Below are 26460 nucleotides of genomic sequence, written 5' to 3'. Positions count from 1 at the left end.
TGGAGGAGAGAGGGGCTTAGCCCTATGGTTAAGGAAGGCTTCCTCAGGGTGTGAGGGGGGAGCGGGGTACAGTGCAAGCAGAGGCAGAAGTGGGAGAAGGGAGTGACCGTGTCGTCTGTCCCCACAGGGACTTGCTGGGGCAGGAGCCCCAGGAGAAGCTGGAGATCCGGCTGTGCCCAGACGGCAGCGGGCAGCTGTACGTGCCGGGGCTGACAGAGTTCCGGGTGCAGAGCGTGGAGGACATCAACAAGGTGCAAGGCCAGGGCACCTGGAGGCAGGGAAGTGCCGGGGAGGCCCCCACATGCAAGTGGGGCCGGGCGGGAGCAGGACATAGGCAGCCTGTCCGCAGGTTTCCTCCTCTGTGAAGTGCGTAGGGTGAGCCTCCTCGGGGACAGGGTGATTGCAAAGACCTCACTCCAAACCGTGGGCCTCCGCCCTCCCTGCTCCCTGCCAGGTGTTTGAGTTTGGCCACACCAACCGCACGACCGAGTTCACCAACCTGAACGAGCACAGCTCCCGCTCACACGCCCTGCTCATCGTGACGGTGCGCGGGGTGGACTGCAGCACGGGCCTCCGCACCACGGGTGAGTGAGGGCGCCGGGCGGCCTGGCCGAAGACCCCTGGCACCTGCCCCCACTGGGGCGGCCTCGACCTGCCCGGCACCCTCCCCACAGGGAAGCTGAACCTGGTGGACCTGGCCGGCTCGGAGCGTGTGGGCAAGTCAGGGGCTGAGGGCAGCCGCCTGCGGGAGGCGCAGCACATCAACAAGTCGCTGTCAGCCCTGGGGGACGTCATCGCCGCCCTGCGCTCCCGCCAGGGCCATGTGCCCTTCCGCAACTCCAAACTCACCTACCTGCTGCAGGACTCGCTCAGTGGAGACAGCAAGACCCTTATGGTGGTGCAGGTGAGGGCCTCGGCTGGCCAGACACGGTGGCCCTTCGTGTGTCGGGCTTGGCCAGCACCGTGACCAGGGACGCCCTCCCCCTGTGGCCCCCGTACATCAGGCTGTGCAGGGAAGGGCCACCCTCGTCCTCTGCAGCTTCAGTCAGTGAGCATGCTGCCCCCTCCAGTTCTGTCAGGGAGGCCTGTTGGCCTGGGTGGAAAGTGAGCTCTCGTGTCCCCTAGGTGTCCCCCGTGGAGAAGAACACCAGCGAGACGCTGTATTCCCTGAAGTTTGCAGAGAGGGTGCGCTCTGTGGAGCTGGGCCCTGGGTCCCGCAGGGCAGAGCTCGGGTCCTGGTCCAGCCAGGAGCACTTGGAGGTATGGTGACTGCCACGGGCCCATCTTGGGCAGGAAGGAGGATCTGGGATGGGAGACGGCCTAGAGCGGCAAGAGAGGGGAAGATGCCAGAAGGGGGTGGACCTAGAACTTGAACCTGGGAGCCTTGGTCTGAATATTTCGCCTTGACCTCAGAGATAACCTGGGGAGGTCCCGGTTGCAGGTTGGCACACAGGTGCTCAGTTATAACTCATTTTCTTCTTTACATGTATTATCTCATGTAATTCTTGCACTAACTGAGCACGGTGGAGGCGGGGAGCCAGGACCACGGCCCCCGCCCACCTGCTCACCCCTGCCCACAGTGGGAGCCGGCTTGCCAGACCCCACAGCCCTCGGCACGAGCACACTCAGCCCCCAGCTCCGGGACCACCAGCCGCCCAGGCTCCATCCGGAGGAAGCTGCAGCCCTTGGGTGAGCCTTTAGGGAGTGGGCCAGGGTGGGTGGGTGAGCCTCCCCTACGGGCGGATAGCCACTGGACTGCCCTTGCCTGAATGGACTTTTTGTTTTCCTTTTTGGTTAAGTTTATAAAACCCATCCAGAACCTGTTTTACCACCTTTTCTAGCCCTAGGAAGTAGTCAGGGCAGACTGTGCTAGATCCATTTCACAGACGGGAAATCACAGGCTCCCTGGAGAGGGAATAGTGTAAGGAGGAAGCAGCCCTTCGGGCTCCTAGCGGGGCTACTGACTTGAGGCCCAGGACCCAGTTCTCCCAGGCAGGGCTCCAGCAATACACACCTTCCAAAGCAGGCCAGGAACCCCCTGTTCTGGGCCTTGGCTCCTAGGGAGGGTGGGGGGCAGGGACCAGCCCGTGTCCCGGGTGAGGAGTGAGCCCGGCCGTAGGACTGGAATGCAGAGCTCCAGCCCCCTGCCTGGCCCCACTCACAGAAGGGCCTGGCAGGTGCTAGAGTGCAAAGAGGTAGGGGCAGCAGGATCCTGGGGAGTCCTGGCCCAAGGCAAGCCCACCAGTGAGACGCCTGTTGCTTTGATTTCAGCCTGACGGCTGGGGCTGCAGAGTCTCCAGGTGAGTGTGGGGCCAGTGGCCCGGGCCTACCTGCCCACCTGCCTGGCCATCTTGGGTTGCAGGGCTGTGCCGGGGAGATGGCTGCTCAGGGCTGGGTCCGTCCTGCTGCCTGCTGTTTGTGCGCTTCTGCCTGGCTCCCTCCTGCCCTTATGCACAGAGACTGACGAACCCCCTCCTCCCCCTCCTGCAGGGAAGTCAAGGCCGGTGCCTGTGTGATGGACGTGTCCACCCTACCAGACTGGGGACTGGGTCGTGAGGCCTTGCTGGCCCGCTCCTGCTGTAGCACTGGGAGCCTAGGAGGCAAAGGCCAGGGTGGAGGCACCTCTTCCACCCCGTCTCCACTCAGAGATGAGAAACATGCTCAGAAGGAAATGGTGTCTCTCGTCCGTGGCTGTGGGTTCAAGTGGCACAGGCCGGAAGGGTAGGGATGGCCCACTCTGCTTGGCAGGCCCGGGCCATCAGGAGGCCCTCATGGGAAGGGCAGGAGTATGCAGGAAGGTGGTCCTCTCGCCCAGCCTGGTCTGACTCTCCCCCGCCTGCCGGGCCCTGTCTCTAGTGGGTGTGCTGAGGAGCCCCCGGGGGGCACAGGAACCATGACACCCGGGCAGTTTGGTGGGCACCCTGGGGCAGCCCTGGCCACACACGGGCCCTGTGCTGGACATGTACATAGTGTTCTAGGTGTACATAGGGGCACGGCCCTCCCCGCCGAGGGCCGGCCTATATTTATGGCTGGCAGGAGGCCAGTGGGTGGGGATTCTGCTGCTCCCCTCATCTGCCTGGTACCAGGCTCTCTCCTTGCTCACTGGCCTCTTGACATCTTCCCCCCCTTTGAAATCCTATTTAAGAACTTTTGGAAGCTTAGCCATTTTTACTTAAAATAAAAACCTTTTTACACAAGTGTGGTCTCAGTTGGTCTCTTGAGGCCCTGGTCAGATTATGGGGATGAGCCTTCGGCTCCACACTGCTAGCTGGTCACCCACAGCCCTCCTGGCCTCTCCCGAAGGCCATGACCGAGTAGGTCCAGTGCCCCCTGGCCACCCTTGTCACAACTGGCCCAGCCACACGTTATTGCCTCCATCCTAGAAGATGGGAAGCGATGGCTCTTCAAAGGCTTGAGAGCCACAGCTGGTAGGGCTGGGCTAGCCTGGCTCCCCTCGGTCCTGGCCTTGCCCCTTAAGTGGACCAGCTGTAGGTGGGTGCCAGCCTCCTCCCAGTGCTACCGGACCCCAACCACAAGCTCAGTAACTCCCCACTCCCACCCCCCTGCCGTGGGGGTTGTCAGCCTGTACCTGGTCTTGGCCTCGAGGGGGACTGCACAGGGGCTCAGTGGGGCCCCCTCTCCAACTGGGGCGAATCTACCAGCTGCTGCCAAGGAGCACAAGGGATCAGTGCTGGGGGATCCTGCAGGGAGTGAACACAGTTCAGAGCCCTCATTGGAGGACAGGGCAGCTGCCCTTCCAGTCCTGTCCCTGGAGGCCTCTCAGAGAAGGGGGAGTGGTTTGGGGAGGGAGGTGGGCTCTGTGGCGGCCAACCTGTGAGGCTGGGGTCCTGGCACCCTGAAGTTTACAGCTGTCGGCTGGCCCTGGAGGCACCCACAGGACAGCTGGGAGTGTGGCTGAGACAAAGGGATGGGCCGGTGGGGGGGGCGACCCCTCGCCTGTTTCCCTGAGCCATAAAAGGGGGGAGCTGCTGCCCCCCCATAGGTCTGAACTTGCCCCTTCCTGCAGGCCTGGCACTCTGCTGCCCCCTGCTGGCCACTCTGCCTGGTGCACTGCCTCGGGGAAGGGGAGCGGTCTCCTCCTTGAGGGGCCAGGCAGGCAGCCCTGGGCCTGAGAGCGCCACGTGGCCAGAGAATGCCCCTCCAGGCAAACAAACCAGGGAATAGTTACAAATTTAATAAAATCCACCTTATAAATTACAGCAGCAGCCCCAGGGCGCTCTCTGCTGCCCCAAGAAGCGGGAGTTGGCAAAGCTGGGCAGCCACTGCTGGGGAGTTGTCTGAGAGCTCAGGGCTGTGCAGGTGGCCAGTGGGCCAGCGCCACCACCTCCAGGATGGCCGCAGGGCTGCAGCAGAGGCCAGGCAGAGGCTCACGGGCCCAGGAGTGCACAGGGAACAGGAGTGGGGGCTGAGGCCAGACCCAAGAGCTCCTCAGTCCAAACTGGCCATGAGTAGGTGCAGCTCGCGGAAGGCACTGCCGTGGCGGCCACTCAGAGCCGACTTGCTCTTGACGAGGCCACTGATGCTCTTCAGCTGCTTGTAGCAGAGCCGGCACTTGTGTAGTCTGTGGGCAGAGAGGTAGCGCTTGAAGTGCCAGGGCCTCTGTCAGACCACTCCCGCCCTCCTCTTGGAGGCAGGCCAGGACGCAGGACTCATCCAGGCCACGCCCAGGCTCAGGGCAGAGCAGGCCACGGAGCCCGGTCTGCAGCCACCCCCATCCCAAGGGGGTAACACGGCCGAGCCACTGTTCCAGGCACAACCTCCTCTATAGGCTGCCTATAGCAAGGCCATCGCTGAGCAGGCTGGGCCCCCAGGCCCGTGGACCCCGACATCCCAATGCCGACACACGGCTGGGCCCCTCACCTCTCCTCCCGGCTGATGTCCACACCCACAGATGGCGGGGCCGCCAGGATGTCAGTGATCAGGGGCAGAAACCGCTGCAGGATCAGCTTCAGGGAGGTGCAGCCAGTCTGGACATAGCTTCAGAGGCAGATGAATGATGGAACCACAGAAAGATAAACAGAGAGCAAGGTCCACAAAGAGGGGTAGACGGAGGAACAGGGACAGCACAGGCTTGTTCTCAGTGCAGCCTCTCCCGACTTGGCGGGGACGGTAGAGCTGCAAAGCCGCTTCACACGGGCACCAGCCCTGGGGTCCTTCCCGTCGTCCCCGAAGGAGCCTCTTGCCCCTCCCCTCCCTGACGTGAGGCAGTTGTGGCTTCCCCACGCCTACCTCTCGTACTTGCTCTGCAGAAGCTTCTCGATCTGCGGCAAGACCGTGGTGCACAGGTCCAGCTTCCACAGGGAGCTGGGGAGAGGGCGGGGGACGTGGGCCCTTAGCACCGGGCCCGGCCCACTCTGCCAGCCCCGTCCACCACAGCGACTTACGCTTTCTGGTTGACAATGTTGAGGAGGTCCACTACCACCGACAGGTCATTGATAGCCACGGCTGAGTCCACCGACGTCTGTGTAAAGAGAGCACCTGTCAGAGGGGACCGGGGACACAGCGGCCCCTGCCTGGGTGTGGTGTGATGGACTTTGTCGTGGGGTGTTAACAAGACTGCACCTAAAGTGATGACCATGAGGCCCACAAGAGGTGTTCGACAAATGGCGGCTTGTGATGACGATGGTGGCAGAATGGGATATGAAGTCAGCCAGTGTGGTGACAGGGGCCACCCAGCCCCTCTGCCCCGCCTTGCGCAGCCTTCTTCTCGGCCAGCCCAACGCCTAGGGGAAAGGTGGTGCTTGCCTTGATGTCACCCGTGGTCCACACGGCCCGCACGGTGTCCAGGTTCTTGTGGCGGCTGGTGAGTACCACGCACATGGTGTCGTGGCCTTTGCGGATCTGCGACATGGCGTCCTCGTCGACCAGCTCCGCCTGCTGGGGGATCTTCACGGCCTGTGTGGGACGGGTGCCCACGTGCTGGCGGTGAAGCTCCGCCCTTGCCCGTGGGCCTCCTTCCCGCCCTCAGGTTGGACCCCCACTCACGGGCAGGAAGTCAGAGGCCTTCAGCCCAATGGGCTCATTCCGGGTGGCAGGGATGATGGCAGGCTCGGCCTTGGGTGCAGGAGTGGGAGTGACGACCGGGGGCCGGGGCAGGACCTCGAGCTGGTAGGGTCCAGAGCTCAGCGGGTAGCCAGCCTGAGGCCTCCCTGTCTGCCCACCCCGGCACGGGAGGCCCCGACCTTCGCTGGGGACCTCGGCCCCTCTCCCAGCCCCACACTGCGCCCTCTACACCTAGACATACATTTGGCACCGGGAACTGCGAGTCCATGGGTGGGCTGGGCTTTGCCGCCTCCTTGGCTGTGGCCGTGTCTGGAGGAAAAGAGAAAGGTCTCTGGGTCAGGTCAGGCCGGAGGGACGGGCGGGAAGAAGGCAGGCCTTGTGGTGGACCTCTGGGTGGCGCCTGTTAACTGGGGGAGATGGGCAGGAACCAGTGGGGCAGCTGAGGAAGGAGACATCAGCAGTGGGGGGGTGGGATGGGGGTGGGGGGGAGGGTTAGGTGTGGGAGGCTCCTGGGAAGGCCTGAGGGTGGGGGTCAGACCTGTCCCCTCCCTTTCCACCCACTCCACCACAAGTCTGGCAGAAAGCAGGCATCAAGTACGGTGTGTGGATGGGACCCAGGGAGCTCCCAGGAGTGGCCATCCTGTCACCTCACTGGGAATGGAGTGGGGGTGGGGGTGGGGACATGCAGTGAGTAGATGGTGAGTGGGAAGCACAGGAAATACCACCTTGAGGGCGAATGATGAGATGGCCCCTTGAAGAGGAAGCCAGGTGGAGGAGGGGAGGGACGTGGGGGCTGGCCTCCGGCTCCCAGACCCCAAGACCCGCCCCCCTCCCACCTCCCTCCCACCTGCTGCTTTTCCTGGCTCTCTCTTCTCCACCGGCCCACAGGGGCCCTCTCTCAGCACACCACACCCCTGCCTCCACAGCACGTCCCATCCGCAGACCTAGCAGTGTGGCTGCCTGTCTGCCGTCTGTCCTCCTCCCTAGGGTGTGGGCTCTTGGGGGGAGCACCTGCCCGCCTTGCTCATGCTCCATCACCAGGGCCTAGCAGGGGGCCGGCGCACAGCAGGTGCTTTTGGGTGAGCCCAGAGAAACTGGAGATGGTGCCACGGCAGATGAGGCCTGGGGAGCTGGTGACCCTGGGAGGTCAAGCTCCGCCGCCCGACTCACCGTCCTCGGGGGGTGCCGGGAAGGGCTCACTTCTTCGGGGTGGTGTCCGACCTGCAGAGGCAAGGAGGGCTGGGGACTGATAATGGCCAGCCTGGGCCTCCTGCCTGAGCCCTCAGAGCCGGGCTGGCCTGGGACACAGGGGACAGAAGGTGGTCCCCAGGTGCACACACAGCTGCAGACCTGTGACCCCGTTCCTGGTCCCAGGAAATCCCAGGCCTGCGCCCTCCCATCTATATGCCCCTATGGGGCCTTCCCTTGCTCGGGATGGGCTGGGGCAATGAGTGACTGCGGGGCCTCTGCTGGGGCCTTGAAGACCTGGGACAGAGCCTGGGTTCCAGGTGTAAGCTGAGAATCAAGCCTCGGAAGCACAGCGACATCCACACCGTCCCCCATAAAGCACCGTTGGCCTCCATGCACAGATGGGGGCCCCGGGCTGGGCAGGGGCCCGGGGGCGGGCCTCACTGATGCTGTTCTTGGGCTGGAAGATCTCGTTGTACTCCTCGGCGTTCTGGATCTCGGCCCGAGACTCCCGCTCGTCCCGGTCATCCTCGCTGCTAGGGCTACGGCGCTCGCTCTCCGAGTTCTGCTTCACCCTGTGGGGCGGGGCCGAGCCGATAGGAGGCCGGCCCGGCCAGCTGGGGCCGGTCCCCCAAAGCCTTCTCAGTGCCGGCCCGCCTCCTGAGCCCTCTGGGGCCTGAGCACCCTACCTCTGCGGCTTGCTGCAGGCCGTGCTGGGCCGCTCATAGATGCGCCGAAGCGGGGCACTAGGGTGGGCTGACTGTTGCGCCAGGGGCCGGCTGTCCTGCACAAGGTCCTGGGCCACGGTGCCTGTCCTGGTGACCCGCGTCAGGTCCACCACATAAGAGGAGACGTTGCTCTGGGAGAAGGCCACACCTATCTGCAGGAAGTGGCAGAGCTGGGGTACGGGAGGGCAGGACCCCAGCAGGGCTGGGGGGGGACATGAGGGCCTGAGGGGGAGGCGGTGGGTGGCTCTCTCACCAGCTGGTCGTTGCAGACAGCCAGGTCGGCCACCTTGCCCCAGCTGACCAGGACCACGTCAAAACAGCGCTCGGGCTCCCAGCCATAGACGCGCAGAGAGTCCTGGCAGCCACTGTACAGGCAGCAGCCGTCGGGGTTGAAGAGGACGCTCCTGGGCCAGGCGAGAGTGGGCCGTGGGTCCCAACAAGTCCAGGAAGGCTGTGGGGAGCCCCGGACAGAGGGAGCAGAAGCGGGGACGGGAAAGGCCCACCCATACCCACATCCCATGGCCCCGGAGGAGGGCCCAGACCCGCCACCCAGCTGCCTGCGCACCTGACAGGCCCTGGCTCTCCTTCGATGCAGCTCACCACCTGGAACTTCTCCAGATCCCAGAACCGGATGGTCCTGCAAAGGCAGCCAGGCTGTGCCGGGGAGCCGGCGGCCCCGTGCCAGCCTGCATGCGGGCCCGGGGCCTGGAAAGCCCGCTTCTCTGCAAACGCCCGTCCCTCTGGGTTGTGGCCACCAAGAGCAAGGCCTAGGGCCAGGGGTTGACCCTACACAGGCAGGCGAGGGGCCATGGCAGGTGGGAGGTGAGCATGGGCTTTAGATCTGGACACGCCATGACGGCCCAGGACGCTGGGGCCCGGGAACCAGGGCTGGGGGTGAGATGGGACCAGGACCCCACCCTGGCACGGCCGGAAGTCAGTTCGGTCTACAGAGCATCACCGGCATAGGACACCTCGGGACAAAGATGGACTGGGACAGAGAGACACACACAGAGGACAGAGATGAGAGGTGGCAGTCATGGGTCACAGGCCTTGCTCCTCACCTGTCAGAGCTGCCAGAAGCCAGGAGGTACTCATTGGGGTGAAACTCCACCACGTTGACAGGCCCCGTGTGACCAGGAAACTCGGACATCATCTTGCCAGCAGTCAGATCCCAGAGCTGGGGCAGGGCAGGAGGGAGGTCGGGACCCGGCCTGGGACCTCGTCTGCCCGCTCTCCCTCTATTCCCGCCCCGGCTCTTTATCCATGAGCCGCCTTCCGCTCTTGACAGGCTTGGGATATTCGAGCCCGACTGGGGGTGGGGGGGATAGCAGAGGACCCAGGCCGAGCGTGATCAGCAGACCTCAGCCCACCCCGGGCCCAGGTCAGGCCAGGAGCTACCTTCACTGTGTGGTCATCTGCGGCCGATGCCAACCACTTCCCGTCGGGGCTGAACCGCAGACACCGCACAGCCTGGCTGTGTCCCTGAGGAGAGGACAGAGCGCCGAGCTCACCGTAAGGGCCTAGGCCCAGCGGGCCTCCCTCCTCACCACCCCGCCCTTGATGAGCAGGCCTGTGAGGGAGGGGTCACGGAGGGTGTCACAGAGGGACACTTCTCATGCACTCAGGACTCCCGGTCCTGCAGGATGCTCCAGGAAATCCAGATTTATCGGTCATTCATATTAGTTTGGAAAGCAACATATCTCATGCCTCTTTTTGCAGAGGTACGTGTCCCCTCTTAATGTCAAGGGTCTAAAAATGTCCAAAATTACTTACTAAACTCGGTGCTTCCAAACCCATATGAACAGGAATGCTTTTCACCTAATGACACCTGTCATCTGCCTACAAAGCCAGAGTACGGAGCACAGTTTGGTAAATACGGCTCTGGGAGGAGTCATGGAAAGCGGGGGACCCAGGTGGACCGCCCACAGCACTCCTGCTCCGCTCTAGATTCACGTTTCTCACTTGGACCCTCATTTCCCACATCGTCACCCATATGGGACAGAATTCCGCCCCCACCCCACCCCCCGTGCCAGGGTCTGGGCACTACCCCATGCTCCACGCCTGCATGGTGCTTGCGGAATGACCGACAAAGGGCACCCTCCTTACCCTGTATCGGAAGACACAACCTTTCCTCCTGATGTCCCAGAGCTGTGGGGAGAAGAGCAGAGGGGCAGAGTCAGGACAGGTCATTACCAAGGTGGGCTTGGCCTCGAGGGGCCAAGCTCAGTCCTGGTGCCCAGCTCAGAGGGCGGTGTGCAGCCATGAGCAGAGAGGGGTTCTAGGCACCCCCAGGTCATTATACCCCAAAACGACAGGGTTCTGGAAACTGTTCACTAAAGGTGAGGTTTTTTTTTTTTTTTTTTGCTGAAAATCTTACATTTTAATTTTTATTTCTTTTTGAGAGAGAGAGAGAGCTAGTAGGAGGGGCACGGGGACAGAGGGGACAGAGGATCCGAAGCAGGCTCTATGTTGACATCAGTGAGCCCAACGTGGGACTCAGACCCACGAACCATGAGATCATGACCTGAGCCAAAGTCGGATGCTCAGCTGCCCAAGCCACCCAGGTGCCCCAAAGCTGGGCATTCTGAGAATGTCTGGCAAATGTTTCCACATCCCTCTTCCTTGGAAGGTGCAGACACTACCAGAGGGAAGACGCACCCCCCAATGAGCCAAAAGCTACCTGTGTCGTCCTCAGGTACGACACACAGCCCAGGGCCCACTGCTGGCCCAGCGGGAGACACGGGGCACAGAACAGTGTCGCACCTTGATGTTCGTGTCCTGGGAACCTGAGGCTACGAACTCGCCATACGGGTGGAAATCCAGGCTGCAGATGTTGGCTTTGTGTCCCATAAGTGTGCGAAGAACTGTCCAGGAAGAGAGCAGAGACGGGGCATGAGGCGAGCGAGATACCCAGTGGGGGAAGGGCTGCCACGTTCACTTGTGTGTGTGCCTCCATGGTAACCACACAGCAAACCCAAACAGCGATTTTAAAAATAGGGAGACAGATCAACCAGGGTCCTACCACGCCGACTGATTTTCCTATTTTCCTCCTGATAGATGAAGCCACTCCTGTCATTACCTAAACCCCCAGGAAATGTAGCGCACGCTCCCTGTAGCTCACGCCCCTGGGCTCGTCCCAGTGTGTGCTCACAAGGATGCTGCCCTAGAGTCAGCAGAGCCGGACAACGATTGCACTCGGTTCACTTACGCTCTCCTGGGCCCCCCCGCCACAGCTGAGGCAGAAGAGGGGTGCAGGAGAGGTCCATGCTGGGGGAAAAGCTGCTTGGTTGAAGAGAGAAATCCAGGAAGGCTTTTTGGAGGAGGTGGTATTTGAATAGGACATCAGTGGGTGGAGGATAAGGGAGGATATCAGGCGGAGGGAAAAAGGGGGCAAAGGCCCCAACGAGGGCAGTTGGAGGGCATGCCTGGAGTGGCCGTGGTCCTTACACCGGCCCCATGTCCAAGGGATCTGGAGGGTGGCTGTGAGGATGGGACGGGTGCCATGTGAACTGAGAACACAAGGAGGACATGACTGCTGCCCTGGGGAACCTCGGCTCCCATCCGTCAAGCATTTGCAGGCAGCTCGGTGGCCAGGCCCAGCCCGACCCTCAGGCAAACCTTGTGCTTCTATCTCAGAGTATTTCGGGCACAACTCAGATTTGCTTCTTGTCTCTGGCCTCAAGTGTCTTGCTTGTTAAAAGATTTATAATTTCACCACCTGAATGAAACTGATCATCCCATAAGTGTAGGGGCCAAGGGGTGTGGAATCCAGCCATCCTTAGGTTGAGCCAAGGTGAAACAGTTGCCTTGTGAGGTAGTGAGTTCTCCACTGGAGGTGTTCAAGCAGACCAAACATAATGCTTTAGGGACAAGAGAGTTGAGCTCCAAGTACTAGGTCAATTAAACAAAGTCTAGTGTATGATTGCCTCCTTCCCTCAAGGTCCAGGTGCAGGACTCGGAGCCAGACAGAAAAGGGAGCAGTCTGGCTCTGCTCCTTGCTTGCTACGTGACCCTGGGCAATCCCTTACCCCCATCTGAGCCTCGTAATGGTCATGATCAGAGTTAAGAAAGTAGACATAAGGTGCTTAGCACGGGCCTGCACGCAGTAAGTGCTCGATGATGCCAGCTACAGTTATTCCTGTAATTCCTTTCTGCACGAAAGCTGCTTCCTCTGTCCCCCCAATGGAACGTTTGCCCGTCCTCTGGCCTCAGAGCACATATCCTGGTTCTCTGTCTTCTGGCACCAGTGATGACTCCTCAGTGCCCATGACCATTTGGGCGCTTCCCTCGTCCCCAGGACATCTGCTGAGCACTTCTGGTGTGTGGAGAACAGCCTGAATGACATCAGCACATTAGCACCGCCCCCAAACACCAACAGGAGGTGGGCGAGGACCTAAGGCTCAGAGGGTGAAGCAACCTGCCCGAGGCCGGTCAGCAGGGCGCAGAGCCAGAATTTAAAGCAGGCATCGGCATCCTGAGAAGCATGCTTCACCACGTGACCCTTTACCTGCGTCAAGGGCGCTCATTCGTCTATGGCTCCTAACACGGAGCCAGGTGCACCTAAGGGCAGGATCAAATGAGCTGCTCCGGTCTTTATCTGCCTTGAGGTCAAAGTGCAGCCTTCCGCCCCCCGCCCACCACATCCACCCATCCTACTCGCTGCCACTCTGCAGCAGGCCCTGTCAGGCGCCAAGCTGGGACCGACCCATTTTTAGCTCCTCCAGAGTGTGACGAGGCACACATCTGTTGATATCTGTTGACTAATTCAACCACCACATCTGTTGCCTATCTAATTCAACCACCAAAACCTGAGCGGCTGCCTCTCCCCACTCTCTGGAGCTGTCACATGCCACGGGGGGCTCAGGGGCTGTTTTGCTGGCCAAATCCGGGGCCGGAGGGTACAGACGTGTGCTAGCCCCTGCTCCAGGCCACGCCCACCTCCCAGCCCACTTGCTTTGCACCCCACGGCAAGGTTTCCAAACTCCAGCCCTGCCCCGAGAGGATGTGGCCGGTTCCACCCCTGTGTGGGCCAGATTCGCGAAACGCAGGCTACCTTCCTGTGGGATGGCCGGGCTGACCCACCCTTGCCCTCTGGCTGCGCTGTGGAAAGCAGGCAGGACCACATTCTTCTGGCGTGACTTCTGCCCTTGCTCTTCTGTCCCGGGAGGGCCCCTGGAAGTCCTGCTACTGCAGGGCTCGGTCACAGGATCCCAGAGTCGCAGAGTGGAGGGGCGTCCTGGATCCGTCTGCCCGGTGTGAGGACCTCCAAGGCGTCCTAGCTGAGTAGCCGTTCGACCTCTGCCTAAACCCTCCAGTGATGGGCTGCCTTTCGAGGCAACCCACGTGACAGTCAGGCAGCCCTTTTAGAAGCCCCTGTGCACCTGGGATGCCAACTGGCCCGTTGTTTTCACTTAAGCTGTGATGGGAGGGGTGGAGGTCGGCCTGAGGTCTTAGCTCTTCCCGCCAAGGCTGCGGACGGCAGGTTTCCGTCCCAGCATCGAACCCCCCGAGTGGCAGGGTGAAGGGCACTAGGATGGGAGTCTTGATGCCAGGATTTGAGTCCCGGGTTCTGCCACCCCAGCCACGGAGTCTTTATGGGGGCCCTCCTTGGGCCCCACTTCGCCCATGTGTCAAATGAGGGGGCCCTGCCGACCTGGCTCTGCATCAGAATCATCTGGAAGCATACTGAAAGCCAGATTTGGGCCCACGCCACTACTGAATCGGGTTCTCCGGGAGTGAGGTCTGGGCCATGTGTTTGTAATGAGCTCCCTGTAGAGTAGCAAACACTGAGAGCCCAGGGCCCGGGAATCCCACGGGTCGTCGGTCTTCATTCTTTGCCTGCCTCCAGCTCCTCACATTTCCCTCATGTGTGAAGTAGTCACGGCTGAGAAAGCGTGGCACCCTTGGCTCCTCCCTTTCATCCCTTGCTCCTCAGTGGATGGTGAATGGCCGGTGCTGTCCACTGGGATTCTGATCCAGGTAGAGACTTCCCAGGCACACTGCCTTCTGCCCGAGCCGTTCTGCTTTCTCAGCTGGAGCCCAGCCAGCCGGAGCTTGCTCCTCCCCGGCCCCGGAGTCCAGCAACACCCAAGCACAGCATGCCCTGCCTGGCTCCCGCGTGTGGCCGGGCAGTGGGAACGCACAGCCAAGACACTAAGCTCACAGCCCCGGTTTGTTATCTCAGGGGCTTTGTCTTGCACATGCAGCCCATCACCGGGTGGGCAAGCATCACCCAAAAGGGCCAGGGGCGACATCTCTCTTGAGGACCACCTACGTAAGAAGACCGCTATTCTTGAGCACAGAGAACCTGGCCACTGGGCATGCGTGGCTGACGGCTGCTGTCCTACAGCAGAGGTCGAGCACACACCGCAGGAGAGGCCCAGAAAGACCTCTGGGTCTCAACCAGGCAAGGGGGCTCTCTTCTGGAAAAAGCAACCTCAGCAAGACCCCGGCCAGTTTCCTCTCCCGTCCTTCAGGTACCGGAGGGCCTCCGCCCGGCATGCTGGCACTGGCAAAAAGCAGCGAGCAAACAGGTTTTACTTGGACCTCTCACTGTTGGCCTGCATAGTGTTCTGCAAAAATACTGAACTAGCTGTCAACATTCAGAAACGGGGGGATTCCACTGAAAGTTCCAGATTCCCAGCTTCTCTTTAAAAAGTCTGTACAGCGGGGCGCCTGGGTGGCTCAGTCGGTTAAGCGTCTCACTTCGGCTCAGGTCATGATCTCGCGGTCTGTGAGTTCGAGCCCCGTGTTGGGCTCTGTGCTGACAGCTCAGAGCCTGGGGCCTGTTTCAGATTCTGTGTCTCCCTCTCTCTCTGACCTTCCCCCATTCATGCTCTGTCTCTCTCTGTCTCAAAAAAAATGAATAAACGTTAAAAAAAAAAAAAAAGGCTAAATAAATAAATAAATAAATAAAAAGTCTGTACGGCTGGCAACACTGGGCCCAGGCTGCCATGTGGCAGCCCCCCCTTTGAGGGAAGGCAAGACGCCCCACGTGGCCCGGAAGCAAAGGCGCAAGTTTACACACTGAAAGATCCCAGCAAGGATTCAGCATAGGACCAAGGGTCACCACTGCAAAACCTCAGGACACCGGGACAAAGTGCCTGCGAGCAGATACGGGACCTAGGAAACTGCACGCGTCTCCCAACAGCAACCAAACAGGAGCCTAACATGCGATGTCGCCGCACCTTCAAAATTCTGAGGGAAAACTATTTCCAATCTAGAGTTCTACAAACTCTAAAAAATAAATAAACAAGGATGAGGGTAGAATAAAGTCATTTTCAGCCGTGGATGGTCTCTAAAACTGAACCCGTCACGCACCCTCTCTCCGTGAGCTATGAAAGAACGTGCTCCAGCGAAAAGAGGCAGAAAACCAAGGAAGATGGCAAATGTGGACTCTGGCGCAGCCAGGCTCCCGTCACAGAGCTAACTCCTTGACTTCCGTGGGAGGAAGGCAGCAAGAGACGGACAGAAGGGACGGGAGTTGCCGCGATACCATGTTCTCAGAAAAGCGGAGGTAGCGAGACACGAGGCAGAAGGACAGAAGGTTGAGGCCCCTGGAGGATGGGAAGGAGTGAGGGAACTTCTCATTTCCGTCATGATTATTTGGAGAATGGCCGGCATTTGGCTTTTTAAGCTCTGTACAACTTCTATAAAGATGAAAACCAAGTTCAAACAAACAGAGCACAAGGAGACAGAAGACCTACCCGCCCTAGGCCCCATTCCTGCAGGCAACGGTTGCCCAGAGCTGAGAGGCGGCGCCCCCACGTCACGGCGCACGCACCCTGGTTCTCCCCACGGGCCCCCACACTTGTTCATGTGTCTCGCGTAGCCCCTGATGTTCTCCCAGGTTCTGAATCCACACCGACACCCACTCGCCCATCCACAGGTGTCCGGGACATCTCCTGGGCGCCTCCTGGGCGTCAGCACCCGGAGGCAGCAGTGATGTCGCTGCTGCCGGGCTCACGGGGGCGGGCAGTCGCCACTCGGTATGGTCAGGTTTCCAGGAGGGAAGCACCCAACACAGTCAGGACAGGCTTCCCGGAGGAAACAGCTCATAGCAGAGCCTGAGACAACACGACTGCAGGCGTACATGTGGGGAAAGAAAACGCAGATGCCTACTTTTGGCAGCTTCTAGGTCCCAGACGCGGATGGAGCCCGACTGGGAGCCGGCCACAATGAGCTCCTCCGGGGTGTTGAGGCGGACGCTCTCCACTGGGGACGTGTGACCTGTCAGGCTCTGTGGAGAGAGGGTAGTGGCTTCAGGGCACTGTGTGGAGAAGCCCCCGCTGCTGCCCCAGTTTCTGGCTCCCCAGGAAGGGCATCAGCAAGAGGTGGCTCAGCAGGGAGGCTGTGCTCCACGGAGCCACACCAAGGCTCTCCCGCACGCAGGCTGGGCAGCCACTTCTCTGGGCCTCGGCCTCCAGGGCCCAAAGGGAGCCAGAGCCCGGTCACGCTCCAAACCCCTCCTGCTGCCCGGTGTGCCCCAGATGAGGACATCGTTTGCCCAAATGGCCCTGGGCCCCTTACAGGGGAGCCGCTGACCCTGAAGCCCTGAGTCCAAACCACTAAGCTCTGCTTCCACCTAGGCTCTGCTTCCATTCCCACTCTGCCCGGCCATGCTCCTCAGGAGGAGAAACCCTGACAGAACCGAGGCCCGGCTGGTCAATGGCACACACCTCACCCCTCTGGAATGCCTGGATCCCCGGGGGTTGCCCCTGGCGGAAAACCCGGCCACACTCCCAGGCAGGGGCTGGTGGAACCCAGAGAGCTTGGCAGTGACTCTACTGTTAAAAACTCTCATCCAACTCAGCGCAGGCCAAAGCGGGGCAGGGCTGGGGCAGGGCTGGGGCAGGGCTAAGCCAGGTCCCAGCCCAGCCCCTTAGAGGGGTGGGAGGTGCTGGCATTTCCAGCTTTCTGGAGAGAAGGCTGGAATGTGAAGTCCATGGCATCTGTCACTCCCCGCCCAGCACTGACCACCTCGAGGCACATTGTTTGCTAAGACGATGTTCCGAGGGAGGGGCGGAGATGGCAGGGGAAACTGCTCCCCAGCAGAACTACCCAAAGGCCAGACAGTCACAAGCAGCCTGTGTGACTCACAGACGTCACCAGTAGGAGTATAAATGAGTAGAAACTCCATGGGGGGCCAGTGGGCAAAATGTGTCACACTTAGAAATGCACATTCCCTGCATGCCACAACCCTACCTCTGGGGGCCTCCTCTGCACACGCTCAAACACATGGCAAACAAAATAGACACAAGGTCGTTCACCGCAGCGAATCTTTTACACAAAAGACTAGAAGCCATATAAGTGCCCATCGGAGGAAATTGGTCAGCTAAGCTGTGGTCCTCCATGCAACAGAAAACTTATTACTTGGCCATAAAAATGAATGAGGGAACCGTCCGAATTATAATAAAGACTCATCTTCATGACACTTCAGGTGAGAAAAGGTGAACGGTGTATACAGAATACTGTCTGTATATTAAAAAAACAAAAACAAAAACAAAAAAAAGAAGGGGGAAAATTCTGGAAGGATATAAACTAATCAGAAACTGTGCTGTGGTGGTCCGTAGGGAAGAAAGTGGGAATCGGGGGAGGAAAGAAGACCTTTCACTGCTTACCCTGGATCATTTGGATACTGAACTATACGAAGCTCACACATACTCAGAAACACACAAACAGGTAAAAATGGACCGTCTACAGGGGGCGTAGCATGGGCCTGAATCCGAAGGTGAGCAAGAAGGTGGTGGGGGTGAGGAGCTGAGAGGCCTGGTATGCAGTGTGTAAGCAGGGGAGACATGGGGGGAGGCCTGCAGGCTGACCCCAGCGTAAGAAGGGGGTCCCCCACCGTCTGGCGGGGGATGCGAGCATGGGGTCACCTCACGTCCATTTTGGTTGGTCTTTATTGATTCGTTTTCAATCAGTATGTGTTACTTGGGCATTTTGGGGGTGGGGGTAGGACACACTTGAATCCCAAGAATAAAGTGAAGCGAAACAAAGCAATTTCAATTCTGTTCTTTACCCTGGCCCTGATTCAGCTTGGATCTCAGTTCTTGGCTGCATCTCACAGAAATACTGAGGTGATTAAGTTTCTACTAAAAAAAAAAAAAAAAAAATCACTTCCTATCCCTTATCTTTACCTTCACGTGGCCAAGAATCATAAGAATGTTAATACCCTGCGCTGGCAAGGTCGTGGGGGGGGTGGGGTGGGGAGGGCAGGTCCCCATTCTTCTGGCAAGAATATAAATTGATTTCTGGAGGGCAATTTGGCAATATGTTTCGAAAGCTTTTTAAAAAGTGCACACCCTCAGATAATGCAACCATCGCAGATCTGTTCAAAGATTGAGGTAGATGAGGATGTTCCCCTCTGTGGCTGAGCAGAGCCACAGCACTGGAAATAACCTTTAGGCCGGGAACAGGGCAATGGCTAAGCTAATTCCGGCTCATCCCTACAATGGAATACCAGGAAGTCATTAAAAATCACGCTGTGGAAGGATATTTGTTGACACCGGAAAATGCTCGCAAACAATAAAGACTGTTATCTTTCCAGGCTACAGAGGAATAAGATAGTGCTCCAAAAATATATGGTTATATATTGCTATGATGCACATGTGTGCACGTTTGCACGTGTGTATATGTATGCCTGTATATGTATCTGTATCAGCACCCAGAAGGGCATAGACCAAAATACCACGTGTAGTGGTCTTTGGATGATGGAAATAGATATAATTCATTTTTGTATTTTCCTCCTTTATGTTTTCCTGTTTTGGAGGCAGTTTGGGGCAATGAATTCATTGTGTGACTGGGAGAAAGTGTTATTAAAGAACCAGCTCGCTAATCAGCTTCAACCTGGTGCCCTCAAATCTTTTTTGTGGAAGGAGACAGGGAACGATTCAAAGTAACCTCCAAGCGCACCTGACAGGTGGGCGGATGGGCCAGCGGGCAAACCTCAATCTTGAGCCCATGGGCTTATTTTAGCTTTCTCACATAGGCTCCCTGGAATTCTGTCCACCAGCAGGGGACTTCCCCATTCCTGAGGGCTAGCTACTGTCCCAGCCATCGGGATTGTCCTGGGCCTCCCTTGAGCAGATGGCTGCAGGCCGGGGAGGTGGGCACTGATGTCGTGCTGTGTCCCCCTAGCCTCCGGGTGCCCTAGACCTGACAGAGCCTGCAAAGCCACCTGCTCCCCAAGCCCCGACCCCACCCTGCTCCCCAAGCCCGTCCCCTCCCTGGGCTTTTGTCCTGTTTCCCGCAGGCTAGCGAGGCTCACCATGATGCAGTTGGGTTTGTTGATGGACCATAAGTTGACACGGCAGTCATCTCCACCAGTAGCCAGCAGCCGCCCGGAGGCTTTGCCCAGTACCAGTGAGGACACATTGCTGGCGTGGGCAACAATCTCCTCTACACGAGAAAGGACAGGAGGAAAAGGCATTCAGAGAAGGCGGCCCCTGGTCCTGGCACGTGAAGCCCAGGCGGAGGGCTCTGCCCACTACAGCTCCCCTTTGGTGACACCCTGCCATGAGCCGAGGCCTGGCTGCTAGGACAGGCCTTGCACCTGAGGCAGAAGTGACTATTTCTCAACCTCAGGCATTCCTGTTCCACACTCCGGCCTGACGGTTTTCTCCTTTTTCTGCATATAAACTGATAGTATTTTTATGTTTACCATGCTCAACTTAAAAAAATGACTTGCCTTTTGTATTTAGCTCTTTCTAAATAAAGACAATTAAGCGGTAAAATTCATAAAGTCACGAGATTGATATGTTCATTATACTTTATAATACAAAACAAAAACAATTATTAAAAGAAAAAATATTGACCCACATACCACCTAAGCATCTCTCTGGGGCTGCTTGCTACACACATAAACCCACTTTGGAGAACATACTTGGACCATTCAGGTCAACTCTAGACAAGCTATCTCCAAGTGAGCTCACCCAGGGCTTCAGCCCCCAGCTTCAGAATCATGGACCAGGTTCTGGTCTGAGCTCTGCTACTGTAGGCTGTGTGGCCTTAGAGTAGTCACTTAACCTCTCTGAGGGCTGGGTTCCTCCTCTGGTAAATGGAGGTAATAACAGTGCTTGGTTCATTGAGTTGCTGAGGATTCCCTGAGAACATTCTGTTAAGCCGTGCTCAGTGGTTGTTAGCAAGGCTAAGGCACAGAGAGTGGGCACTGGGGGCCCCGGCAGGCATAGGCGGGTGGGGTGCCTGGGGGTGGGAGGCCCGGGTGTGAGGGGTGGGAGTGAGGGCTGACCAGACAGAGTGGGAGGTATGGCCCCGGTGGGCGGCCATGAGGGCCCCTAGCCAGGACTGCTGAAGCTGCAGCGGGGGAAGCAGACGTAAACCACAGAGGGTCTCATCAGTGCTCCAAAGGGAACAAACATGAGCAAGGAGCTAAGAGGCAGCCCAGGCCTCGAAGCCAGGCCCTAAGTGACTTCCTCCTGGGAATGAGGAGGACAGAGGACAGGTCTCCCCACACCAGCATAGGGAAACCCCCAATATGCCGACGCCCTGAGGCAACCGGGAGGCCGGCCTGGGTGACGCTGAGGAAAAGGGCTTGCGGTCGTCGCACAGAGGGCCTCTCCTGCGCTCCGGCCTCCACCCTGCCTGGGGGTCTCTGTGGCACTGGCTTCGCACCACAGGGCGGGTGGGAAATGGGGCCCAGGAAGGCTGCTTGTCAGGAAGTGTGGCTCAGAGGGGATGTCATCAAAACTGCCCTGAGGACCAGACCCCCAGGCTCACTGTCACAGATGATGCGCCACCTCAGGGCCCCGCCCGGCCAAAGCCCTGCACAGGCTGAGTCCAGCCCCAGCAGAGGCCCACGTGTCAGCGGAGGCCTCGGGAACCCCATCACTGGACTCAAGGGAGCTGAGTCCCTCCCAAATCTGCATCTCAACTACGGGCAGTTCTGTCCTCTAGATGTAGGGACAGATGCCTGGGGTGCTCTGGGGCTTTGGCCACAGACTCTTGTCTGTTCAAGAGCTTCTGTTGGGACCTAGTGACTTCCCAACCCAGAAAGAGAGCACCCAACTTCTCCCTGAGCACTCAGTTCCCAAGCCTTGGGCCTTCTCCCCTTCTCTGAAAACACTGCCTGCATACACTGCCCTCCACTTGTGACCTACCTAAAGGCCTGGGTGTCTACCTTGGCTCTCACCCTTCCCAGGGAAACCTCCGGCTAGGCTCCACCTCACCGGGCTTTCTTGGGCACACTGCCACCCCTCTCTGGGCCTCAGGACTACTGCCCCTTAATTCATATATAAATGTTTCCTGGGCAGCTGCTCCAGGCCCAGCACTGGGGAGAATGTGGGGAACGACAGTGAGAAGGTTCCTGTGTTTATGCTATAGCCTGATCAGATGGGTCCTGGGACATGGCATCCCTCTCGAAGAACCACAGATGTTGGGGTAAGAAGGATGTGGAGGTTGGGTCTTTCTAGAGGGGCTCAGCTCACTCCCCTCTAAGCAGCCTGACCAGGGTCTCTGGCCTGATTGGAGCCCCTGGAGGAGCCGGGGACCAGCAGGAGAGGGAGGTACACCATGGGCACCAGGCAGAGGAGACTTCGGCATGGGGCACTGGCCTAAGAACTCTCCCTCTGGCCTGAAGGACAGCAACCACCAATGGCCCAGGCCTGGGTACCGAATTTTAGTGCAAACAAATAAAATTCCTCACAGCATCTCTTGGCAGGTCAGGCTGATGGCTGCTGCTCCACCCTCTGGCCCAGGCCTGTGCCAGTTTCTCAAGCTGAGTTGGCACAACCTGGGCCCCACGTCCCAGCTAGAGCCAGGGACACTGCATTCTGACAGAGGTGCTGAGGATTTGCATCCTAAATGGAAGGTGCAGAGAATTGGGTTTCAATGACCCAAACTGGCCTAGCACCTTCTGATCTTTGCTGGATTCTAAAGCCACAAGGAGCAGGGATCATTTGGCTTTGGATATTCAGACAGCTTATACTCATGACGGCTGCTATGCACATGAACTTGTCAGCAGAACCGACATGCCTGATCATATTACCTCTTGTTTGAACACTTTGATGGCTTGATCTTGCCTTCAAGATAAAGCCAGGGCCTCAGAAGGGCTGGGGTCCCGTGGACAAGTGCCCCCAAAGGCCCCAACAGCCTCATGTGACACACTCTCTCCACTGCCGTGCGGCAGCCTTCTTTGAGCCCTTCCAACATACCGAGCTTCCTGCCCCAGGGCCTTTGTACGTGCTATTTAGGCAGCCTAAGCACTCCCCTACCCTGACCATTATCTAGTTAATGGACTTGAAGCACAGGTCTCAGCTTGGAATCAGAGAAGGAGAAATGGAGGGGTGTGGTTATTTGATTCCTGCCTGTTGCTCTCCCCAGGCTCTGAGCCCCGCTGCACAGGGACCTCATCTATTTTGCACGCCACACCCCCCCTCCGGACTGCCTCCTCAGTGCCTGATTCTATGCTCAGGAAAGACCAGCTATGAGGGAATATATAAGCCCCAAAATTACAGAGCCACTCTGTCCAAACTGTACTCTCCTTGGGAGTCCATAACAGGGTTCTCCCAGAACCCTAGGGCTAAGAACAATTTGAAACTGCCCAAACTTCTCATTTTACACATGAGGACACTAAGATCCAGCAAAGGGCTTTGCCCAGGTTCTGAAAACAGCTCAGAGGAGCCTTGCACAGCTTCCGAAAACAGCTCAGGGAGAGCTCATAGCAAAAGGTGACCAGTGTGGGCACAGCAAATCTATGCCAACCAGTTATTATAGGTCAGAGGGACCTTTGGATCCTCAAGATCCTTTCCAGGGATCCAAGAGAAAACTATTTTCAGAATAACACCGAGATGGTATGTGACTTTTACCCTCTCGTTTGCTCACAAGCATACATGGGATTTTGGGGGGGAAGACATGTGATGACATCATCACAAATGGCATGTTTGACTGTGTATGCCTGTGTTTTAAAATGTCTGGGTAGGGCGCCTGGGTGGCACAGTCGGTTAAGCGTCTGACTTCAGCCAGGTCACGATCTCGCGGTCCGTGAGTTCGAGCCCCGCGTCGGGCTCTGGGCTGATGGCCCGGAGCCTGGAGCCTGTTTCCAATTCTGTGTCTCCCTCTCTCTCTGCCCCTCCCCTGTTCATGCTCTGTCTCTCTCTGTCCCAAAAATAAATAAAAAATGTTGAAAAAATAAAATAAAATAAAATAAAATAAAATAAAATGTCTGGGTATTAATTCCTAACGTGTAAATATGGATAACTCCCATAAACAAAAAGCCGTCAGGGTCTTCAACAATTTTTAAGAGTAAAAAGAGGTACAAAGATCAAAACGTTTAGAACTGCTAGTGGAGAATAACGTGAAGGTGGGTGATGTTGCTGCTCAGTCACATTCCAGACCCTTTTGCCAGCACCCCTCAGCCTCCCCTCTCACCCCCACCCCCGCTCCAAGATGCCCCACCTCATGGGGGCAGCCCGACTCATGAGATGTCTGCAAATGCCAAGAACACCTCTTGGCATTTCTCTAATCCCGCCTGTCAGCCTAACTGCGCTGAGAGCTGCTTTTATGTTCACCACCTCGCTTGGGTCTCACAGCAACTCTGGAATGTAGGTGTGATCATCTCACTACACAGACAGGAAATTAAGCCTCAGAGAGGTTAAGTCACCTGCCCAGTGTCACCCAGCTAAGAAGGGCCAAAGTCATGATTTGCTTCCTGGTGTATCTTACTGCAAAGCTGGGAGTCTCTCTCTGTGCCAAGAACAGGAGACAAAGCTGGGGGTTCTGGCTCTCCAGCAACAAGCAGCTAACAGAATAAACGGGGTGAGCAAGAAAAAAAGAGAGAAAATCACTCACGCAACTTCCAGGCTGTCTTGGTGACCACGGGGGTGGCCATCCTCCAACCGGCTGCACCTGAAGCTCTGCCCACAAAATAGACTGTGCTTTCCTCCAGGGGTGGGGGTGGATCCCCCCCAGGATCCGCCAATCAAGTTGGCAAGGAGTTCCCACACATCCAGGCAGAGGGAATGCCTCGACTCTCAGCTCCGGATTGCCTCCTGGTTTTAAATCATTCACAGCAGCCACAGCAGCAGCCTGTGTGTGCCTGTCAGGATCCTGGATTGTGGAATGTCAGGCTTGAGCCATCTCAGCTCAACCCTGGGCTGGAACACAGACAGAAACGATGGCTTGTTAGAAAACACTTGGTATGAGTTCGCCAAACTCTGGGCTTGCAGAACTACAGCTGCAGCTCCCTGGATCACCAAGGCCACTTGACAAAGAGACACCCACCAAAGCCACCAGAGCCAGGAGCTGCCAATCGGGTTTGAGAATCTGAAGGAGGCACCTCAGGCAGGGTGACTTGAGACCCAGGGAAAAAAGGTGCTCCCAGATGCCGGGATGATGGGATGGGAGGAGGCTCTGTTCCAGGAGGCTGGCCGCCTGAAGTGCAGCAGCCGCAGTGGGGCGGGGAAGACCACATGTCCACAGTTCAGACAGATCTCTGGGAATGACTGCTGTGTCTGACGCTATGGCAAGGGGGTGGAGTCAGAGGCTAAGCTTGTGGGCCCAAGAGAGGCACTCCAGAGACAGGCATTTAAGTCTTCTCTGGGTAGAATCTCAAAGAGGGCCCCGAGGGTCCAATCCCTCCGTTCGTGGCAAGGAAACTACTCCTGGCCCTGGCAATTCCCAAGGACAGACTGGTAACTAGGTCTCCGGTCTGGGCATGAGTCGGTAGGACTCCTCAACTCTAAAAGGCCACCTCATGAAGCCTTCTACCCTTTTCTTCCAAGCCTCTTTCCCATGAACCCTCTCCTGTCCGTCCCCTCTCTCCTGGATTCCCCAGTTCTGCCTCTCTAGTCCGCCGTTTGTTCCCTTTCTCCTTGCTGCCTGTGTCCCCCATCCGTGCATATCCTGTCTCCTGGGCTCCCTAACTTGACCCCTGCCTCGCCAGACCCCCTTTATTTCCCTCCCCACTCTGCTATCAGTATCCCCCCATTCATTCACTCTCCTGCTTCCAGTGTCCCTATTCACCGCCCATCCTCCTGCAGACCCCCAGCTCCGCTTCCGGCCTCCCGGCTTTTCTCCCAAGCCCGTCCCGCCAGTCCCTCCCGTCCCGAGGCTGGGGCTGGTCCCACGGCCTCGCCAAATCCTCCCACTCCTCTCGGCTTGCGGGGCACGGGCTCCAATTTCCCCCCGCCCGGAGCTCTCTCCGCCACGGCGCGGCTCGGCCCGGCCTGGAGTGGCCCGGTCCAAGGCCCATAGGCCCCCTTTCCTCCTCGCCCCCTCGCCCACTCCACCTGCAGCTGAGGCTCCGGAGGCCGAGGCTCCTCTCCAGGCGCGACCCCCACTTGCCTCCATCCCCTGCCCTGATTGGCCGCTGCTTGACAACCGACCCTCACAACAAAACCTCCGGCTCAGAGCCCCGCCCTCCTCACCACCCGCACCAATGAGCCGCCGCGAGCGCTCCACCTCCAGCCAGGCTTGACCAATCGAAGAAGGCGCTTCTGCCGCTTTTCCTAAGTACCCGCCCACTTTTCCTGAATTGGGACTAATCACGAGGAAGGAGAATTCAAGAGCCTCCCCTCAGCTTCTAATTAACCAATGAGGGCTGTCATTTCCTTGGTCCCGCCTCCACCTCAAACTTTCCCTTTCCTCCGCTTTCCTTCTCTTCCTCAAACTTAATTCGCGTTTGAAAGCATTTCGAGCCGCCCTCCAATGCCGGCTGCGCCAATCGCTTTAGCAACCGTCCCAATTTAACCAATAAGCTTAAGCCTTATTGGAAAACCCAGTTCCCAAGTAGCCAATGGGGCGGGGACATCGGGAGCAGCGTGAAGTCACGGATCTTCCATCTTGGAGGGGGGCGAGGAGGTGAAGTTTTATCACTTTGCGGTAGTTCCTGCTCCTTCCCTCTAGTCGGGGGCGGTGCTGCGCTGGTCTAAGAACTTTACTCCTCTTCTCTGGCTCGGACTGGAGACCTTCAGGGAGACGGAGCTTGATCCCGGGTGCGAGCCGAGAGTGGAGATCCCGGGTGCTGCCCCACGGCCCGGCGTCGGTGAATGGATGCGTGGGCTGCCACCTTAAAGGCACCACCAACCAGAAATCGGAGAGAGGCCGGCTTCATTTGATTCGTGGGCAGGAAGGGCTTAGGGAAGGGCCGTGACCGGCTGGAGCCGGGGCCCCACACGTGGCCAGGCCGCCTAGGAACCGCTCATTAGGGACTCGAGCCCACTGGTGATGCCCAGGACCTGGTGCCTAAAGACCCCCGAACCTCCCCGTTTATCCGCCAGCCGCTCACTGCAGCTCAGGGCAGCTTGATCTCTTGTAACGCACCTGACAATCCTAAAAAGTAGGAATTCCTGTTCCGATTTACGGATAAGGAAACTTGAGGTCCAGATTAACGCGCTTGTAATAGGCCACACGATAAAAAAGAATGGTGTCCGGATTTGAACCGTTGTTGTTAAAGCAAAATCTGCGGATTTCTCCATGGTACTGCACCCCCTGCCAGACAGAGGCAGAGGGTCCACCCTCACGTTGTACTTTTGGGAAGTGGGTGGAGAGAGGTATCAAAAGA

The 26460-nt window shown here is 58.2% G+C and overlaps 2 protein-coding genes across 6 annotated transcripts in view; one reads left to right on the top strand and one right to left on the bottom strand.

Moving 5' to 3' along the window:
• The window catches only part of KIFC3 (kinesin family member C3), a 43264-nt gene extending 40067 nt beyond the window's left edge, over positions 1-3197 (top strand). For 3 of the 4 annotated variants that reach the window (XM_043599307.1, XM_043599309.1, XM_043599308.1), the window contains 6 exons: positions 128-251; positions 455-584; positions 675-904; positions 1126-1260; positions 1581-1689; positions 2491-3197. In XM_043599307.1, coding sequence (XP_043455242.1) covers positions 128-251; positions 455-584; positions 675-904; positions 1126-1260; positions 1581-1689; positions 2491-2516 — 754 coding nt within the window. In that variant the 3' untranslated portion in view covers positions 2517-3197. Of the gene's footprint in view, positions 1-127; positions 252-454; positions 585-674; positions 905-1125; positions 1261-1580; positions 1690-2271; positions 2301-2490 lie in introns of all 4 variants that reach the window. The other variant, XM_043599306.1, reaches the window with a different exon arrangement.
• Positions 3198-4180: 983 nt separating this feature from the next.
• On the bottom strand, positions 4181-25326 carry KATNB1 (katanin regulatory subunit B1). 2 transcript variants are annotated; one of them, XM_043599310.1, is made up of 20 exons: positions 25187-25326; positions 23748-24052; positions 19210-19340; positions 16062-16179; positions 10704-10804; positions 10047-10088; positions 9339-9422; positions 9002-9117; positions 8506-8577; positions 8194-8344; positions 7902-8092; positions 7657-7787; positions 7195-7245; positions 6266-6333; positions 6007-6126; positions 5767-5916; positions 5406-5482; positions 5251-5325; positions 4882-4998; positions 4181-4582 (listed from the first exon to the last, which is right to left on the bottom strand). In XM_043599310.1, the coding sequence occupies exons 2-20, from the start codon at positions 23785-23787 to the stop codon at positions 4450-4452; spliced, it is 1968 nt and encodes a 655-aa protein (XP_043455245.1). In that variant the 5' UTR covers positions 23788-24052; positions 25187-25326; the 3' UTR covers positions 4181-4449. The 2 variants fall into 2 exon arrangements, with proteins under 2 accessions (XP_043455245.1, XP_043455247.1); XM_043599312.1 differs by lacking the exon at positions 25187-25326 and adding an exon at positions 24180-24826.
• Positions 25327-26460: the final 1134 nt, after the last annotated feature.

The sequence above is a fragment of the Prionailurus bengalensis genome, chromosome E2, assembly GCF_016509475.1.
Source record: "Prionailurus bengalensis isolate Pbe53 chromosome E2, Fcat_Pben_1.1_paternal_pri, whole genome shotgun sequence".
Taxonomy (NCBI): Eukaryota; Metazoa; Chordata; class Mammalia; order Carnivora; family Felidae; genus Prionailurus; species Prionailurus bengalensis.
This window is presented reverse-complemented; position numbering and strand designations above follow the sequence as displayed.

Excerpts from the sequence above, each read along its gene's own strand:
- KATNB1 (XM_043599310.1), bottom strand. The coding sequence starts at position 23,787 with ATGGCCACCCCCGTGGTCACCAAGACAGCCTGGAAGTTGC. Across the intron at positions 7,246-7,656 it reads CCAGCCCAAGAACAGCATCA|GTCGGACACCACCCCGAAGA; the intron begins GTGAGGCCCGCC and ends TTGCCTCTGCAG. Across the intron at positions 6,127-6,265 it reads CGCAGTTCCCGGTGCCAAAT|CTCGAGGTCCTGCCCCGGCC; the intron begins GTATGTCTAGGT and ends GGACCCTACCAG.